Source organism: Limanda limanda, chromosome 14, assembly GCF_963576545.1.
Source record: "Limanda limanda chromosome 14, fLimLim1.1, whole genome shotgun sequence".
Lineage (NCBI taxonomy): Eukaryota > Metazoa > Chordata > Actinopteri > Pleuronectiformes > Pleuronectidae > Limanda > Limanda limanda.
This window is the reverse complement of record NC_083649.1, coordinates 1,260,073-1,280,145: the sequence shown is the minus strand read 5'-3', so window position 1 is coordinate 1,280,145 and position 20,073 is coordinate 1,260,073. Positions and strand designations below refer to the sequence as shown.

General features: G+C 41.4%; 1 protein-coding gene across 1 annotated transcript; it reads left to right on the top strand.

Moving 5' to 3' along the window:
• The first annotated feature begins 1,201 nt into the window (after positions 1-1,201).
• Positions 1,202-19,902, top strand: LOC133019723 (T-cell immunoglobulin and mucin domain-containing protein 4-like). The gene is made up of 6 exons (XM_061086281.1): positions 1,202-1,235; positions 3,437-3,787; positions 4,262-4,428; positions 4,514-4,568; positions 4,866-4,893; positions 19,846-19,902. Exons 1-6 carry the CDS (start codon positions 1,202-1,204, stop codon positions 19,847-19,849), a joined length of 639 nt encoding a protein of 212 aa, XP_060942264.1. The 3' UTR covers positions 19,850-19,902.
• Positions 19,903-20,073: the final 171 nt, after the last annotated feature.

The following is a 20,073-nucleotide window of genomic DNA, read 5'->3' as shown; positions in this document are numbered from 1 at the left end:
TGACATTAGTCACTGGTTGTTGCTCGACCTTATTTCTCCTGGTAATGTAAATAGCCATCTTGGCTTGAGCTAGGACGAGGTTCAACATTTTACATACATTTTATCTTTTCTTAACATGCTTAAAACTTAAAGAGAGAGAGAGAGAGAGAGAGAGAGAGAGAGAGAGAGAGAGAGAGAGAGAGAGAGAGAGAGAGAGAGAGAGAGAGAGAGAAAGAGATGATAGATAGATGGGTGGATAGAACAATATAAATATATATAAAAAGAGAGATAGATAGATATATAGATAGAGAGAGAGAGAGAGATAGAAATTTAGATAGATAGATAGATAGATAGATAGATAGATAGATAGAGAGAGAGAGAGAGAGAGAGAGAGAGAGAGAGAGAGAGAGAGAGAGAGAGAGAAAGAGATGATAGATAGATGGGTGGATAGAACAATATAAATATATATAAAAAGAGAGAGAGAGAGAGAGAGAGATAGAAATTTAGATAGATAGATAGATAGATAGATAGATAGATAGATAGATAGATAGATAGATAGATAGATAGATAGATAGATAGATAGATAGATAGATAGATAGATAGATAGATAGATAGATAGATAGATAGATAGATAGATAGATAGATAGATAGATAGATAGATAGATAGATAGAGAGAGAGATAGAGAGATAGAGAGATAGATAGATAGATAGATAGATAGATAGATAGATAGATAGATAGATAGATAGATAGAGAGAGAGAGAGAGAGAGAGAGAGAGAGAGAGAGAGAGAGAGAGAGATAGATAGATAGATAGATAGATAGATAGATAGATAGATAGATAGATAGATAGATAGATAGATAGATAGATAGATAGTTAGATAGATAGATAGATAGATAGATAGATAGATAGATAGATAGATAGATAGATAGATAGATAGATAGATAGATAGATAGATAGATAGATATGCCATTATACCACACTTGTATTATCCCTGCATTTTATTTCTCCTTGTGAAACCGTTAAGATGACATCAGAGCCACAACAGACAGACGGACAAAGTGACACACTGATAAGACAAGGTTTCTTCTTCTCTAGTTTATTTTCCTGCAGAGACTGTGGTGAGCTATCAGAGGAAACTTTTTACAGTGTGTGCAGCTGTGGTGACTCACAGCAGTTGTGTGTTTAAATGTGTGGAGTTAGTGTGCGATGCCACTTTGTCACCATGAAGCTGCTGCTGCTGCTCGCTCTGCTCTCAGGTTCGTGTTGTTTCACATCTTCCTCAGTCTCCTGTCGATCAGACGTCTGTTTTTAATAAAGTGTTAAAAAAGTTCATGTAATTTATTTGTAAAAGATTTTCTCCTCTGAATTTTCTTAGTTTGACTCAGTTTTCGTGTTCATGTGAATATGGGTCAGTATCATAATGATAGTTATTAGTTAATATTAGTTTGTATCATTACGTTAATATTATTTTTCATTATCATGTTGTGCAATAATTGTTAGGAATGATACTATAAGCTGGTGTGCCTTTAGGCGTTCAATAAATTTGGTTATCAAAATAAAATATAAAACATTAATATTTAAAATATTAATATTAAATCATAACTTTAGTTTGTTTTAGTTCTCGCGGGGCACCACCCTTCACAGAAGGGAAAGATAGCCAATTTATTGATTAAAATCAGTCTCATTTAGATCTAGTTCACTTAGAAATCTTAATATTTACTATGAAAGATTATATAATGAACAGTTAAGGTTTATAGAGTTCTTGACAGTGTAACGGTTCGCAAACTTCACTTATGCAACATTAATGAAAGGACAAGGTTAAAAGAAAACATTTATTATAAACATAAGTATTAAGTATAAAACACCAATTACTAAACAAAATACTAAGATGTGTATGTGTGTGTGTGTGTGTGTGAGAGAGGCTCTCAAAATGGTGGCTAACAAAGAGAGTCGCACCTTCCTGTGGTCTTTTAAGATGGTCTCTAAGATAACACCCCCCTTCTTCTGCAGAAGTGGTTTTACGACATGCAGTGGGGGTCTGAGCTAATGAGGTGAGGAGATATGCGTCTCTGTGTGGATGTTAAACAGATATCTGAAAGGGTCAGAGAAATCCTGTGAGGAGCGTATCTAACATTTAACTTTCATCTTACTTGTAACCACAATAACCCCACATATATCAAACTTATAAACACCACACAGAATCAAATAAACAGTCTTGCTTAGCGTAGTATAATTATTAAGCCCAGATTATGTTACCAGTCCAAGGACAGGGAGAAAGTTGCTGTGCGCTTCTCTATCCGGTTGTTGGATAGAGAATATTTGAGCTGGAGGAATCCGGTTCCTCCACTCGCCGATGCAGGAGGAATGGCCGGCAGCCTGTTGTCCTCAGTGGTGGCCGGTGGAGAAGAGAGCTGCTGGAGGAGGGATTGGAGAAAGAGAGAGACTCTGGAGGAGGCCTGCTCTTAAATAGGCCCAGTGGCCTCCAGGTCATGTGGCCAATGTGCCAATTGACCAATTGGCAGCTGATCCTGGTAGAAATTTGCACCTATGTGTGAAGATGCTGAAACAGAGGAACTTGTAGCCTCCTGGGAGACGGAGTTATTTGACCTTCTCAGGACAAAGAGAACACATTGCACTCTGGGAGATTGAGTTCGCTCCAGTCCATGCAGCGTGTGGCTTTTTCAAGACACAGACCATGTGCTTTCAGATTTTTGACTACACATATAGGCTTGAAAGAGAGGCCTGCTTTTTGCACAAAAACCATGTCCCAACAATCATGTGTATGTTTGTGATTATGATGTCATAGTGAAACTAAGAGATGTTATATTACAATTGGATAAATCCAACATCAGCTGACAATGAACCACAGAGCTGCAGGTTTTATTTTTATCTTCATCACAAACACAGAGACACAGAAACTTCTCTCAGTTCCCGAAAGGTTCTGAAGGAGCTGTTTGTGTGTTGCTCTGCACATTCCCTGCAAAATGTGTGGAAGCTTCACAGAGAGCGAGTGGACGTGTGGACGAGGTTTCTAACACGTGACGTGAAACTGGAAGAACACAAAGATCTCAGGATGAAGAAGAGGAGCCGGACACGTAGAAGACGAAGACGTCCACTTGGAAACACGAGGAGATTCCAGATCTTCTGGTGATGAGGCCGACGCCGGTGTGGAGGAGCTGGAAACAACAACACTGATCTTTCCACAGCAGAGTTTATACGTCATGTCCGGCCTCCTGCTGTTCTACAGGCTCCGCCCCTGCTGCTCTACAGGCTCCGCCCCTCGCCTGATGTTCCCACATGTTCCTGTTGGTGTGAACGAGTTGGACCCAGCAACCTGCTGCTGTTTCACAAACACTCACTACACAACATGTCCAGATACTGTTTTACTGAGTTCATGTCAGAAAGAAACTAATGAAATCTGCCACAGAGTGAATTCTGTCTCTGTCTGTGTCCTCAGTTGGTGAAGGTGTCAGAGGCAGCAGCGTTGCCGTCCGAGCCGGTGGCAACGTCACTCTGTCGTGTCGCTACGACATGAAGGATCAAAAGCAGCTGTCAGTTTGCTGGAATCGAGGAGACATACCATCGCGTATATGCGACAATGAGCTCATCGCCACAGACGGGCTCAGCGTGAGAGAGGACAGCAGAAGGTCCAGCAGGTATCAGCTGCTGGGACAACTGGACCGGGGGGACGTGTCCCTGACCATCCTGAACGTCACCGAGTCGGACGCTGGACGATACGGCTGCAGAGTGGACATCCCCGGCTTGTTCAATGATGCAAAACATCACTTTGACTTGACTGTTGACTCAGGTGAGACAGGAACCTCAGGGGTGGGGCTTGCAGCGTTGAAGATTCCTCATTGGTCGAACACATCATTGTTTTATTTCAGGTTTTTTTAATAAACTTTGTTACTTCATCTCTTTTCTGATCGACGGCAGCTCGATGTGAAACCCCATGTTGACTATAGCGTTCTACATTATGCCACCTGGAGGACTGGAGTGGAACAGCTGGTTTTAGCCGTCAGCTGTTGATGCATCAGCAGCGTCATACATCTGAGCTTTAAGTGATTCCACAGTGGTGTTTGGGTCTGAAGGAACCTTTAAGCTCCTGGGACTAAAGCTCCTGGGACTAAAGCTCCTGGGACTAAAGTTTGCATAATTCACGTCCAGCGACTGATCACGATGTCACATGACATTACAATAGGAAGATTTTTCTGGGTTTCAGACCAGGAGAGGACTTCTGTAATCCTATCCTGATTCTTCATGTTGTGTGTTGATGTTTCAGATCCACAGACGACCACATCAGTGACCTCAGAGACGTCCACACTGCAGACAACCGTCACACACACTGCAGGTCCTCCAACACACACACTAAATGATGGAGAAGCCTCATCGTTCCCCTCATTTCTTCGTCCTGCAGGTCACATGAACGCCACAGAAACCGTCATCAGAGTGAGAAATAAAGATTCACTGTCACTGCTAAGGCTAACAATAATCATTGCACAAGAAATTCAGTGTGTGTGTGTGTGTGTTACAGTGTGTCATGTTCGGGTTGATAGTGTTGGTCACAGCGGGCGGAGTCGTCGTCCTCGGTAAGTTCAGAGTCACCACACAGTCACAATTTAATAAAAACACTTTCATCCAGTGAAAATTAAATATTCAGTCAGTTGATTTATTACTATAAAAGAATCTCCACATTATCAGTTTAAGATAGATAAAGAACTTGAGACTGCAGACTGAAATCTATTCACATCCATGTTGATTATTTATTTATTTTTCTTTTAAAGTCTTCACGAGTGAATATTTAAATATTGCTAGAACAGTGAGTTTCTTCTTCATGGTTATGTAGTAAACACTTCCTGCTGTTTCTGCCTGTTTTGTTTCTGTAGTGAGAAAATGGATGCGACTTCACAAAGTGTAAGTTTCATCCCGACACTCAAAGTGAGAAGCAAACTTTCTGTTTCCTGTCCTGGAGGTTGTGTTTTAATAACAGCGGCTGGTGCTTCTCTCTGTTGTGAAGTGATGACTCAGCAGAGACTTCATTAATAGTCAGTTTGACCTCAAGGTGGAAACGCCTCATGTGTCATCACCACATGTGACCACGGCACCGGTCCGCTCAGCGTCGTCTTCACAAGAATCCCACGATTCCGTTTGTCAAAGTGAAACTCAGACATGAGAGGAAACCATGAGGCACATTATTGATGAAAAAACGCAGAGATGATTTCTTCTCTTGATTTGGCAACAACATGATGCAGAGCTGCCAACTTTTCAAAAAACCTTGGAGAGAGATTTTGTCGGGGGTGACAACATTTTTGCACGCGAATTTAAATCTAAATGTTAAATTTAAATCTAAATGTTAAATTTAAATCTAAATGTTAAATTTAAATCTAAATGTTAAATCTGAATCTAAATCTAAATGTTAAATCTAAATGTTAAATCTAAACCTAAATCTAAATTTTAAATCTAAATGTTTCGGGTAAAACTAAATATTTAACTAATATGCAAATTCAAATGCCGGTAACAGGAAGTAGTAACAAAATAAAAGCTCGAGGAGGTCAGATTGTGTTTATTGTGGCAAATAACGCATAAATCTTATCCGGGGAAATGGACTAGTCTTGGACATGGATTATCGTGATATTAACTACATAAAATAACAAACACGTTTGGAGAAGCTTTATTTGAAGAGTACTTTGAGTTTTTAGTGTCACTTTTATGAAGGATGCGGGGCTTATGACCTGTAGCCACTATAGCCAGCCACAAGGAGGTTACTTCCTGTTACCGGCATTTGAATTTGCATATTAGTTAAATATTTAGTTTCACCCGAAACATTTAGATTTAACATTTAGATTTAGATTTAACATTTAGATTTAACATTTAGATTTATATTTAACATTTAGATTTAACATTTAGATTTAGATTCAGATTTAACATTAAGATTTAGATTTAATTTAGTTTTAGATTCAGATTTAACATTTAGATTTAAAATTAACATTTAGATTTAGATTTAACATTTAGATTTAGATTTAGATTTAGATTTAGATTTTAGATTTAACATTTAGATTTAAATTTAACATTTAGTTTTAGATTTAGCATTTAGATTTAACATTTAAGTGTAACATTTAACATTTGGATTTAAATATTTAAAATATCTCTAAGTTGACAAATATTGTTGTAAATGTGCAAAAAAAGTGACTGTTATTTTCAGTGTGAGCTGCTTTACAAACGGCACCCCATACACTGTTGCAGTTAATGTTGGAGCAACAAGTAAGTATATGCTTGAAAAAAATGATTACATGAAGTTTTTACTGCAGGCTGATAACATCAAAAGTATTGATATTATTAGCGCTGCACTTCAGCCTCCGGTGTGAACAGCCAAGCTTTAGGCGCGCTAGGGATTATTGCTTTGGCGTGGCTTCGGCGTCCCGTGTGAACCCGGCATAACTCTTCTACCGTCGCTAACTTCGTGACTCCTATAATCTTTGGGGTAAATTGGATGTCTATGCAGCGAATAGGGCGCTCCGTAGCGGCATCTACCGTCGGGGAGATTGAACAGGAACCAATGTGTCTCGGCCCAAAATCAATTTTTGGCGTGAGAAATTGGGTGTGTGGCGTGAGTGCGTGTGAAAACATGCAAAAGCGTGAGAGGTGGCAGCTCTGTACCAGTGAGCTAACATTCACAGTGAGCTAACCACTGATGTTGTTTTATTTGTTGTGATGTTGGAATCTTCTTCAGGTCCAGCCTGGTCTTGATCCGCTCACTTCCTCCTCCAAGTTGCTCTGGACTCACATCCCCCTCTTCTTCTTCTCTTCCTTTCAGCTGCAGGGTTTTTATCAGCAGTTTCAGCTCTTTCACTGGTCACTTTGTGTTTACAGCTCCTGATCGGTGGAACCAGCTCCCCAATCACATCAGCACAGAAGGTCCACACATCTACTCAGACTTCACCTTGAATACAAGTTTAAACTAACTCTTTAGTAGCACTTTAATGTCACTTACTTATAGCACTTTGTAGTTTGGCTTTTTGAAGAAATTCTACTTTCTTGATTCTTGTTGTTCTGGGTTTGTTCCCTCACGGTTGATGCACTGATTGTGAGTCGCTCTGGTTTTAGTTTTCAAACGCTGGTTTAACATGAGCACGTGTCGTTGTGCGTTCAGTTGGTGAACGAGCGTCTGTGGCAGCTTTAAATCACTTGTCACTGATTTATTAACGTTGAATCTTCTCTCTCATAACTGTTCTTAGCTTTTTGCAGCTGTCGTCCTGTTTCAGATTTAAGTCTGAAATGTTCTGTAACAATTTGATCAAATCACACGGGTTAGGAAACTCTTTTATTGTCAAATAAAACAGTATAAACACACAAACACAAATCAGTCGTGTTCACATGTTTAAGGTATAAAATGTGTATGAAATGTGAATAAAATGTGCATAAAATGTGTATAAAATGTGACAGATCAAAGGAACGTAGCAGCAGACGACGTCTCTGCTCGTTCACAACCTGCTGCCCCAAAAGCCATAGATGAATAGTGAGATGTATGGTTGATAGATCAAGAGAATAATAGAAATGATGATGAAGACGATAACCAGAGATGCAACGACGATGTTGAGTGTGCGGGCGGTGGAGCCGTGGTGTCGGGCACCAACCATATCTCCAGCCATCTTCCGGTCTCTGGCCTGAAAAAACAAAAAGCATTTTCATGTTCAAAGTTGATTCATCATCAAACATAAAAATTACAAAAACTGAACTGATCTCAATCTGATCCTCTTATTTCAGTCAGTGAACATGTGTTGTTGGTGTGTTGGTGTGGACGGAGGAGGTTCTAATTTGAACTGTATCAGTGTGGGTGGAGCCTCAGTCTGTGTTACCTCTCACAGTAAAGGTCTTTTCACACCAAGTCTGTATTTTTCAATTTCAAACCATCATCCAATAAAATCCTCTCACACTGAAACCTTGCACAGGGAGTCTGATGTGTTTTATTATTCTTTTTGTTCTAAGTGGAGCAGCGACGAGGATTTTGTCGTCCTCTCACTTGCTGAAAAAGAAAAAGGAAACATTGGCTCCGTCCAATCCTGAGCAGTCAATTTCTGCTTCTGAACAACGAGCTGAGAAATGGTCCTGATGGATTCCAAGTCTATTTGAGTCGTCCAGTTTGATTTGCTTCCAGCTCGGACACCACACATCGAGGAGAGGAAAACTAATTTCTGTGGTCCAGTTGATTTCGGAGTCAGTATTTCAACGTGTTTGACGCAACTTGAGATTGTGTTATTTTTTTTAACGTGTGACAATTTTGCACGCAAAATACTTAGACTTGCTTTGTAAATACAGTCGACTGGGACATGAATGATGGAACACGTCACACATGAGCTCACCTTGATCGAGCAGATGAGAGCTGCCAGTCCGAGGCAACACATGTTTGCGTAGAAAAGACTGACTATGTGTAACCGGTCTTTCCTATGTGTCGTGAAACCTGCGTTGTGTCTTTGAATGATGACCGGCACTTGTTCTTTGGTAACAGGACTTTTATTTCTCGGTCTCTGTTCAGATAACAGCAAAACAGAAAACGGCGTCAGTCACAGGCCGGTCTCTGTCACTTCCAGAACATTCTGGTGAGACCGGTGAAAATAAATACAATGACCACTCGCGACCCATAGAGGTCGCCAAACACACGTAAAACACCCAATACAAAATCAATTATATACAAAAACAGAGGGATTTCTGGTGAAATGAAATAATAATTTTAATACCTGCTACATTCACCCCTCCTGAATTACACCAAAATCCTGATTGCGTACCTAACAGGATAAAACATGTACAAGGGAGACAACTGACTTCCTGTCAATACTGGAACGGGTCCACTTAAAGAATACAATCTTTATTTTCAGCTGCATAAGCTACCTGGTAACCAGGTTCAGAGAAATAAAAGGATGATCAAGCCTCACATCTCTCATAGAACAGTATGGTGCCGTATACACCAAACCACCCGACCTTCTGAGTCCCAAAGTGTACATGTTAGAGAAAAAGAAAAAAAAACACATTAATAACAGTATCTCAAACCAAGAAGATATACTGGAAAGATAAAAAAATAACCCCTCTAAAACAAGTTAAGAAGAGACTGTGATCTCTTACTGATGGAATTCGCCAACCCCCTTAAAGTGAATGGCGTCTGAGCCATTGTCTCCACCAAACGGTTAACCTTCTTAACAACTCTACCAGCACGTGTCCTAACTACACCCTGTGTGTCTAGTGCTGTGTCTGCTTGGCTATCTCGGTTGTGTTCGATGTCAACTGTCGGTACTGCAACATCAACGTCAGTCTGTAGTCTGAGAGAGTTGTGAGTGTCGCCGTCTTTGTGACTTATTCCTCCACACCCAACTTCAGCACCTTCCTGACATGATTGACTGATGTCTGTCTCTTCACTAACCAAGGATTTGCGACTAATGGCATCTCCTGTTCCACTCAGCACTAGGGATGAGTATTGATAAGATTTTAACGATTCCGATTCCTTATCGATTCCTGCTTATCGATTCGATTGCTTATCGATTCTCTTATCGATTCTTTTTGGGCAAGGGGGGGAAAAATGAGCACAAACGGGTTTATTTACATTAATTTTCTTTTATATAATTTTCTATAATGATGCACACCATATACAGTATGTATACATAAACATTTACATTTTTTAAATAACCAAAAACATTCACGTATTCCTCTTGAACTAAAGATAAACCTGACATTCTTCTGTAGAAATTACGATAAAATAAAACTTATATAACTTAAATAAAACTTACTGTTTAATTTAAACATGTTACTAGAAACTACAATGCTCCTTCCTTTTTTAAAAAGGGTATATGAAAACTGAGCTGCCAAAATTAAACTAGCAGTGGCAAATACCATCAAGTCTGCACCAGCAATTGTAATCAACAAAATCAACAATTCTTGTGCAGAAAAATAAGCATGTCTGCTTTCTCCGGAAGGATACGGGATCTCTCAGGACTAATTGTGTCTCCAGCCGTGGAGAACACTCTCTCAGATGGGACTCAGCTAGACCTGACAGCAGGGGTAAAGTGTGTCTCTGGTCCCACCACCAAAGGGTGGCGTTATTCGTAGAGGGGATGGAGGGCAGACTTCTGTACAGCTGGACCTCTTGATGCACTCTCTGGGCCATGGACTCAGGGAGCTGTTGTTGTTGCAGGGACTGCGACGTTACCGCCGAGCGAAGCTGGAGTAGCCGCCGAGCTACTGCGACGTTACCGACGAGCAAAGCCGCAGTAGCCGCCGAGCTACTGCGGGCTGCCGCCGAGCTACGCCGCAGTATCCGGCGAGCTACTGCGACGTTACTGCCGAGCGAAGCCGCAGTAGCCGGCGAGCTACTGCGGCTTCGCTCGGCAGTAGCTCGCCGGCAGTAGCTTCGCTCGGCAGCGGTCACTGGGAACCGTTAGCAGAATCGTTAAAGAATTTCGCTAACGATTCCAAGGAATTGGTTCACTGGGAACCGGTTCTAAACAAGAACCGGTTTTCGATTCCCATCCCTACTCAGCACCCAAGCACCTGTCCTACCCTCTGAACCCTCCTCCCCCAAAGAATTGACAAGATCCACTGAATTAGACTGCTCTTCAGAATCATCAAATGAGCTCTGAACTTCAGGTGTGTCTCCCTCAGCAGATTCGATGGGCAGGAAACTGATATCAAGGATAAGATTGCGATGTACTACTTTTGTGTTCCCCGCATCGTCTTCAAGCTTATATATGTGTGTCTATGGGTTTTTGTCTATGACGGTATATACCGTCGCCGCCCATTTATCTGCAAGCTTTTTCTTTCCTCTCTCACCTTTGTTGGCGAGAAGTACTCTATCACCCTTGTTCAGATAAGTTCCTTTGACTTTTTGATTATAACCACTGGCCTGTTTTTCCTGCTCTGTGATGCAATGTTTTTGCGCAATAGTTACTGCCTCTTGGAGATGGGACATGAGTGTATTCACATAGCTGCTATAGTCAACAACCACAGGGTCCTGTAACACCTGCCTGAACATGACATCAACAGGGAGTCTCGGAACACGGCCCAACATGAGATGGAAGGGAGCGTATCCAGTCGTTTCATGCACTGTTGCGTTATATCAAAAGTCTGTATTTGTTGTGGCCACTTAGCCTTCTCTCTCAATGGCAACGAACGAAGCATATTACCCAGGGTCCTATTGAATCTCTCAGTTCCTCCATTCCCCATTGGGTGGTATGCTGTAGTGTGCGACTTGGAGACTCCTGACAACCTGAGTAGTTCTGCTATAAGCTCACTTTCAAAATTGGCCCCTTGATCTGTGTGGATGCGCTCTGGAAACCCATAGACACAAAAGACATTATCCCACAATTTTTTAGCAACCTGCTTTGCTGTCTGATTTGCGCATGGAAATGCGTGAGCTAACTTTGTGAAGTGATCTGTCAAAACGAGAACATCAACTGAACACTGTTTGCTGTAGTTGAATTGTTCTTGCCTCTCCCTGATGTCCAGCTAGATCATGCACACCCTGCAAGGCCTTTTCTACCAGACATCGAGGTAAAACAAACTGGTGTCTCTTTTGTTTACTTAAGGGATCCTTGGTAATTTTAGATATGACCTCGACCTTTGACGGATCTACCGCCACCCCACTGCCATCTATGATATGACCCAAAAACTTAACAGACGCCTGCATTAAGTGGCACTTTTTAGGACTTAACTTGAGGTTGTGGTCTTGCAAACGTTGAAATACAATCTCCAGTTTCTGTAAAGCCTCCCCCTCAGTTGGTGCAAAAACGAGCAGGTCATCTAAATAGCATAAAAGGATGCTGAAGTTGAGATCACCGAATATACTCAGCATCATGCGCATGAAGGGCGCAGGACTATTGCACAGTCCCTGTGGCATCCTGTTGTACTCATGTAAGCCTATAAGCGTAGTGAAAGCTGTGTATTTTTTGTCCTCCTCAGCCATTGGGATGTTATAGAAGCCAGATGTCAAATCCATTGTGCTGAAAAAGGTGTTTCCTCCCAAAGCAGCTAAACAATCTGATTGATGTGGGAGCAGGTGGGCATCCTTTAAAGTTCTCGCATTCAGCCAACGAAAATCAGTGCAAATTCTCAAACCTCCGTCCTTTTTCCAAACCAACACCAATGGTGAGGCATAATCACTCACAGATTTCCGTATGATCCCCTGCTCTTCCATTTCTGTCAAAACCTGTCGTAGTGTCTGATAATGAGCAGGTGGAACTCTACGATAAGGAAGGCGAAACGGACGATCATCAGAAAGCCGGATCCGATGGACAAAGCCCTTTGTCTCCCCACAGTCCAATGCATGCTTTGAGAAGACGTCATTGTAGCGCTCAAGTAACTGAACTAACTTTTCTTTCCCCTTGTGGTCAGTATGATATGATTTTAAGTCAAAGTCCCTAAGACCAACATCTCGCAGTCTCTGCTCATTGTCTGAAAGATCGGTGAGAGCGACGTGTTCTTCAGGGGCAAATTTCTCAACTTTGCTAGAACCTTGAAAGACCTCAAAATCCTCAACAGCTAAGCAGGGGGACACGTCTGCAAGTTTACAGTTTCTTTTAAGCCTAATGGATCTATCAGACAGATTAGTGACCTTCATGGGGACCCACCTATCACCCCACAGCGGTGTCACAACGCGGCCAACCATGATGTTTCGCGGCATTGATTTGGATGAAGTGGGCTCAACAATAACAGTACTTCCTGGTGACATAGGTGTATCTTTAGGTAGCTTGCCCCAAACTAGGTGTTCTTGCATCGCGAGCAGAATGACAGACTGCCTGAGCTTGACTGTGCCAATCTTATTTGGCAGCTCCTCACCCCTCCAACGGGATGTGTTTGCCATGAGATCTAAGAACTGCTCACTCTCAGGAGATGATGCGGGACTGTTCTTGGTGATGAGACGCCAATAATCATCACTGTTTTTCAACTGGTGCATAAGGAACTTGATCACATTTGTCCCAATGATAAGGTCGTCTAGCTCAGGGGTTCCCAAACTTTTCAGCCCGGGACCTCCAAAATAACGGAGCCAGAGACTGGGGACCCCCAACGACACTGGAGGTGGTTTATAATGTTGCGCACAGCCACGCACATGCACTATGCGTGCGTGCGTGCGTGCGTGCATGCTTGTGCATGTCTGCTCAGGTAGCCTCTCCTTCTCCGCTAGCCTGTCCTGTTCCTGTGGCCTCCTCGATTTGGTTGGTATTAATCAACGTTTCATTGTGACTGTCAATCATTTTCAGCTGCTTTCCAAAAGAGTTTTGGCCAGCTACCGTGTGACTGGTGCTGCTGTAAATTGAACTGTCGCTAACCTGTGTCATAAGATAAAAAAAGGAAAAAAGGAAAAAAAGGGGAGAAAAAAGAAAAAAACTGATGGGAAATGTGTAAGCTATTTTACTTAGTGACTCTTATTTTGAAGAGGGGTTGTACCGGAAGGATGTGCTGTACTAAACAGCTGCTATGTCTCCTGTGTCTTCTTTAGGCTGAGGCCTTATTCAATACAACGACTAAACGCTCGGCTACAATTGCATGGTTTTATTCTAATATCAACTCATAGGTATATATTCTACAAAAATTTTTTTTTTTTTTTTTTTTTTATAAAAAAAATAAATAATTGTATTTTTTTTTAAATGCATTTCGCGACCCCGCCTCTGTGTCTCGCGACCCCCACTTTGGGAACCCCTGGTCTAGCTGACCTGGTACCACAAGAGCTAAAACAATGCAACTCTCCCCATACACTTTCAGTTCAACCTCGTACATACATTTTGGGTTGGTGAGTTTTCCTCCACAACCCACCAAAACCACTTCCTCATCCATTTGTTTAGGTTCTGACAATATGTTCTCTATGAGCATCTTTTTCTCTGCTTCCTCACTGAATGTACAAGCCATGGAACCTGAGTCTAGCATTCCTCTCATCTGGAATTTATTATTTACACTGACTGGAGCATAGAACAGATCATCGTATGGTTCAACTCTTTGTGTGTTCTGAGCTATCACTTTCACACCAGCTGGTGCTGTACTGCACGCCTTCACAAAACACTGTTCATGTCCATTGTCGCTTTTGAGGGTTTGTTTACTGTCACCCACACATCCCATCAAGTTTGCGACCTGATGCTCCTGTCTGAAATGGTTATTCGGACAGTTTCTCTTTATGTGGCCAGGCTTAAAACAAGACAAACACAAGCGCTCGTGTCTACAGTGAGCAAGAGTGGAGTGCTCAACAGATCTACAAACCCTGCAGAACCTCTTTTGTAACTGGTCAGGTGAGTGCTGTCTAACTTCTGCCTGATTGTTTTGAGCAAGTGTACGGTCGAGGAGGCCAATGAGAGTCTTAATGCAATTGTCATCAATCTGAGAGTTAGGTGTGGCACTAACTTCCAACTGGACAGGAGGCGACACTGCACAGCTGGCTGAAGCTGACACATCCACAGCAGTTGTTTGAGCGTGAGCTGTCACATTTCTAGCTGATATAAGGAAACTTGGCTCGGTAAACAACTTTTCCTTAAGTTCAATTTGATAACGATCAACATGCTCCTGTATCTCACTAGCGGTCCACTTGTCTGGTGCTTTGAACTTTAACACTGCAGCAAGAGAGGGATCTGGACAAAACTTTACGAACATCATGGTCACCTCTCGACTAGGATCCTCGATGTGTCGCCCTTGTCTCCTCAAGCCCTCCTCAGCTGCGTCGACAGCCTTGTTAAGGCGAATCCAATATTCCACTGGGTTCTCTCCTGATACAGGCACTGTGCTATAGAAGTCAGCAAGAGGCATACTTGAACATGTTGCATCACCAAAATGTTGTTTCAGAATGTTCATTATCGCTTTTGGGTTCTCCTGGGGTTTCAGTGATGGGTTGCTACGTAAAGTTATCTTCACTACGTCTTTAGCTTTACCCATTAGCTTGGATAGGATCTCTTCATACTGCACATCCAGTCGTACACCCCTCTTTCTCAAATATGTGTCCATAAGCTCCTCCCACTCATTTACAGAGTGCTTGTCTGAACCATCTCCTCTGAAAACAGGAGGCTCTCTCACATGGGACTGCATGACTAGCTTCACTCCAGTGAGGTTAAGAGAGTCAGTGAGTGTCTGGCCTGCACCTGAGTTCTGAACCTGTGCGCCCTCATCAGCCTCACCCCCCCCCCCCCCCCCTTTAACTGAGCTGAGAGAGTCTGCACCAATGTAACCGGTCTTTCCTATGTGTCGTGAAACCAGTGATAATTTTGGCAGCTATTTTTGATTTAGTCTTAGTCTTTAGACGAAAATGCATATTAGTTTTAGTCTAGTTTAGTCATTTTTATCCTTCTTAGTTTTAGTCAAGTTTTCGTCGACGAAAACTCAGAACATTTTAGTCTAGTTTTAGTCACATTTAATAGCCACATTAAACTCCTTATCTTCCCTTCTCAGGCCCAGGGAACCCCTGTGTTGTGTCTACAACTGCATACTAGTCTAGCTTGCAGTACTTAGGTTGTCCATTAGATGTCCCTCCTATAGGTCTATAGCAGGGGTCGGCAACCTTTACTATCAAAAGAGCCATTTTGCCCCCTCTTTCCCCAAATAAAATTTGTCTGGAGCCGCAAAACATATTTGATAACAAAGCTAATAAAGTTTTATATAAAGTTATACTATACTAATCTGTACATTATTGCTTTTATGAAATTATAGAACAACAATAAAGAAAACTGTTGACATTTTATTTATTTTTACCTGTTACAACAAAGGGAAACACCAAATGCTTATGAAGAGGAGAAGAAAATACACAGGCAAGTGTAGGCCTACTTTGAAATAAATTAAACGCAGAACTATGTAGGGTTATTTGAGTCATCCCCATATTTGTGGGAAATGTATGAAATAAGAAGTACCCTATTTTGAAATAAATAAAAACATATAGCTGCAGCCTATATATTTTAGTTGGCGAAATGTGAAAACAAAAAGTGAAAGCAGATCAGACCGGAGGAGGAAACTGAAGCTCGGTAGAAACCAGCTGCAGCTTCTGCTCTGATCCAGAAGCTGCAGCTGATCTCAGAGCAGCTGAGACCAGAGGAACTCTGTGTTTTCACTGTTTCCATAGTTAAGAAGCAGCCGGTGAGTCAGTGACCGGCTGCTTCACGTGAACGAGCTCTGATCTCACTGTCTCTCTGAGCGAGTGCGCGGGGGCGGAGCCTCGGGACCGGAGCGCTATCTGGGAGCACACACACACACACGCACACGCACACAGGCACACACACTCGCCGCTCCGGGTACTTCATGACGGCCTGATACGATTACGTTTTTAAAAATTGTTGTGACTTAGTCAACCGCCAACATTTTCGTTTCGTCTCGTCTCGTTAACGAAAATTAAAATAGATTTCGTCATAGTTTTTATTTTCAAAGATCCGTTTTCGTTACGTCTTCATCTCGTCTTAGTCATGGGAAAAGGGGCGTTAACGAATATTTTTCGTTATCGTTATCGTCAACGAAATTAACACTGCGTGAAACCTGCGTTGTGTCTTTGAATGATGACCGGCACTTGTTCTTTGGTAACAGGACTTTTATTTCTCGGTCTCTGTTCAGATAACAGCAAAACAGAAAACGGCGTCAGTCACAGGCCGGTCTCTGTCACTTCCAGAACATTCTGGTGAGACCGGTGAAAATAAATACAATGACCACTCGTGACCTATAGAGGTCGCGAAACACACGTATAACACCCAATACAAAATCAATTATATACAAAAACAGAGGGATTTCAAGTGAAATGAAATAATAATTTTAATACCTGCTACATATGGACCAGATGATGTGGTCCCGGGAGGGCTCTGTGGTGATCTGCACAGTGGTATGGTCAACCACTACAGGTCCAACAGGCTGTCCAGGCTGTCCAGGCTGTCCAGGAGGGCCGAACTGTCCATAAGGGCCGAACTGTCCCGGCTGTTCAGGGTACGCATTAAACTTCCCCTCATACAGTGGAACAGCCTCACCTCTCTTACCATCAGGATCCATTTCTGTCAGATATCAATTCCTAAAAGAAATATATTTTTACATTTTTTTTAATTATTCCTAATTTTGCCTGTTTATTTATTCATACCCTGCAAACAAAAGGCACAACAAATCATGGTGCTATGCCTTGCTCTGAAACCAGTTATTATGCTGGACCTTAAATTCTGTCATTTAAATTTATAAAATAAATAAGTGGACAGAGGACAAAACGTTTTCTAGGGGTTTTGTTTTATTTGTGTGTTGCACCTACCTTTACAAAGTGGCTTCAGTTAAATAATGTAGGCTATATAATATTTAAAAAAAACATGAAATTAAAATGAAATGAAACATGTTTTGAAACATTTTTATCAAACAGCTCATGAGAGGTAGGTTGTTCACTTTTCAGACAAAGTCCTGAAATATATCTTATACAGCTGAACAAGTACTGATGACATTTGAGCATCAAAAACTCATTTTTAACTCTTTATACTGTAAACGGCACCGTGTGGAACTCAGGTTCCCCTCTGTTATGGGACGGACACTCAAAACTCTGAGTGAACAAACATGTAAACAATGTTCTTATCAAAGAATCACACACGCGTGCTTAGTCCACAGACTAGACTACTGCTTTTTACAATGGATCAACACATGACAAAAATAACAAAAAATTAGGTATCAGATGCAGATCAGAAGCTGGTTAGTCATTTTCTAAGATCTGTGGGCAAGGTTGTACTGGCCTGTGGCCAGTGGTGTATAAAGTACTTGAAAGCCATACTCACCTCATTGAGTAAAAGTACAGATATCTTACCTGAAAGGGACTTCTGTAAAAGTAAAAGTCGCCCGCCAGAAAATGACTTGAGTAAAAGTCTTAAAGTAGCTCATGTTAAATGTACTTAAGTATCAAAAGTTTCTGGTGTTGAAATGTTCTTAATAGGGCTGTCAGTTTAACGCGTTATTAACGGCGTTAACGCAAACCCATTTTAACGCCGTCAATTTTTTTAACTGGAGTTAAAGCAGAGCTGCAGCTGCAGCTTCAGTATCTGTGTTCGCCTCCAGTCTGACCTGCTCTCGCTTTTTGTTTTAATATTTCGCCACCTAAAATATATATTTTAAAGCTATTGTAGCGTCCCACAGGACACGGAACTTCTTCGTGGTTTAGTAACTGGTATTTTCCTCTACACAAACATGTGCACCTCTTGCTGTTACTCAGTCACTCGCACACATCAACACTTCACTTCCTCAATGATCCCCGATCCCCCCATCCTATTGGTCCAAACAGTCACATGTCCCACCCAGACCCCTTCACTGACCCTCAGACATCAGAACGCTCCTTCAACAGTGTTTTACTGAGCATACGTCAAAACCAAACATAAACATAAACCCAGTCCGTTACACTATTAGGCTGCAGCTATATGTTTTTATTTATTTAAAAATAGGGTACTTCTTATTTCATACATTTTCCACAAATATGGGGAGGACTCAAATAGCCCTACAAAGTTCTGTGTTTCATTTATTTCAAAGTAGGCCGACACTTGCCTGTGTATTTTGTTTGTTTGTTATTTTGTTGCTTGTCTGTTTGAGTAGCTGGCTGAAAGCAAAGAAGTAGTAGGCTTACCTTTTATTGGTAACCAAACTGTTATGGTTCATTGTTTCTGAAATAAGAGGCCTGACTGCTATGTTCACAGCAAACTTGAAAAAAAGAAAATATTAAGCCATGGTTTAACTGCACTATAGGCTGAGTCCTTGCTCACCTGAAATGTGAACTTTATAATTTTATTTTGTACCGCCCTGTTTGGCAATGTTGTTTTTCAATAATATAAAACATTTGCATAAAGCAAGCCAATCCACTTTTCCATGTTGATAAGAGCATTAAAACAAAAGTAAAATTATGGAAAAATAATAAATGAAGGAACATTCAGAATAGATACAAATTTGCGATTAATTGCGATTAATCGCGAGTTAACTATGACAAAATGCGATTAATCGCGATTAAATATTTTAATCGTTTGACAGCTCTAGTTCTTAAGTATCAAAAGAAAATTAAAATGCAAAGTGCTTTTTATAGTAGACCTATACAGACACAAAACAACCCAAAATGTTTCTCCTCAAGATGTATTTCAACTGACTGAAAAATTATAACAACAATGTGCATATAATGTATATAATGTATAATTTTACAAATTTTGAACCCTACTGTAGATGCTGGTGTTGAAATAGTAATGCACCAGTGCATCTGAACTTCTAGAGACAACAAATAATCAACTATAAACAAGTGCCTCTTGTGTCTACCAAGAACATTAATAAACCACAGAATAACCACTAAAACATTCTGTAAATATCACTAAACATGGACCTCTCATCAGTAGCAGGAGTGATACACAATGCCCCTTATGATAACTCAGCAAATGGAATCAAGTTCTAGGCACACACAATAAGATAGTTTCTCTTTTGTTAACAACCTGCACAGTGCTAGTACAGATAGAAAAAAACCACTGGACACAGTCTCGTTCTGCTGCCAAATTTCAGACAGAAAAATAATAAAATGATTAAGTTCCTGCCCACACACATCGCTACTACCCATCGGATTGGCCCTGGCGGAGCCGAGAGGACGATCAAACTGGACTCTAGAGGAAGTAAAACTCGTAACATAGTTTCTGAAGATAGAGAGAGAGAGGTGCACCGTGCGCGTCTCGGCCCAAAATCAGATTTTTTTTTTGGCGTGAGAAATTGTCGTCCTTCTTCATCCATTGTCTTTGGTCAGAGTGTTCAGACTCTGAGCTGCCCTCTACTGGTAGACGTCAGTACTGGGGCAGAAGCGACGCAATGACATCATCAACATTTCTCTGAAAATACACAAGTGAATCATCATATTATGTCGTTGACCGTTTGTTTGTTTTCACCTTTCTCCAGGTGACACAATACGATGCCTGACAGAGGAAGCAGGAAGTGAGGTCACCAACCCCACAGATCCAATGGTGGCGCTGGTTCAGGTAGAAACCAGCAAGACGTGACCAGTATGATTCTCTTTAACCATCAGAGGCTCCTGTCAATAAATAGATTGATCGTTAAAGCTCCAAGACGTAAACCAACAAGAGCCTCACTGAGCATTGCTGATCCATATTTCACTGATAATAATCT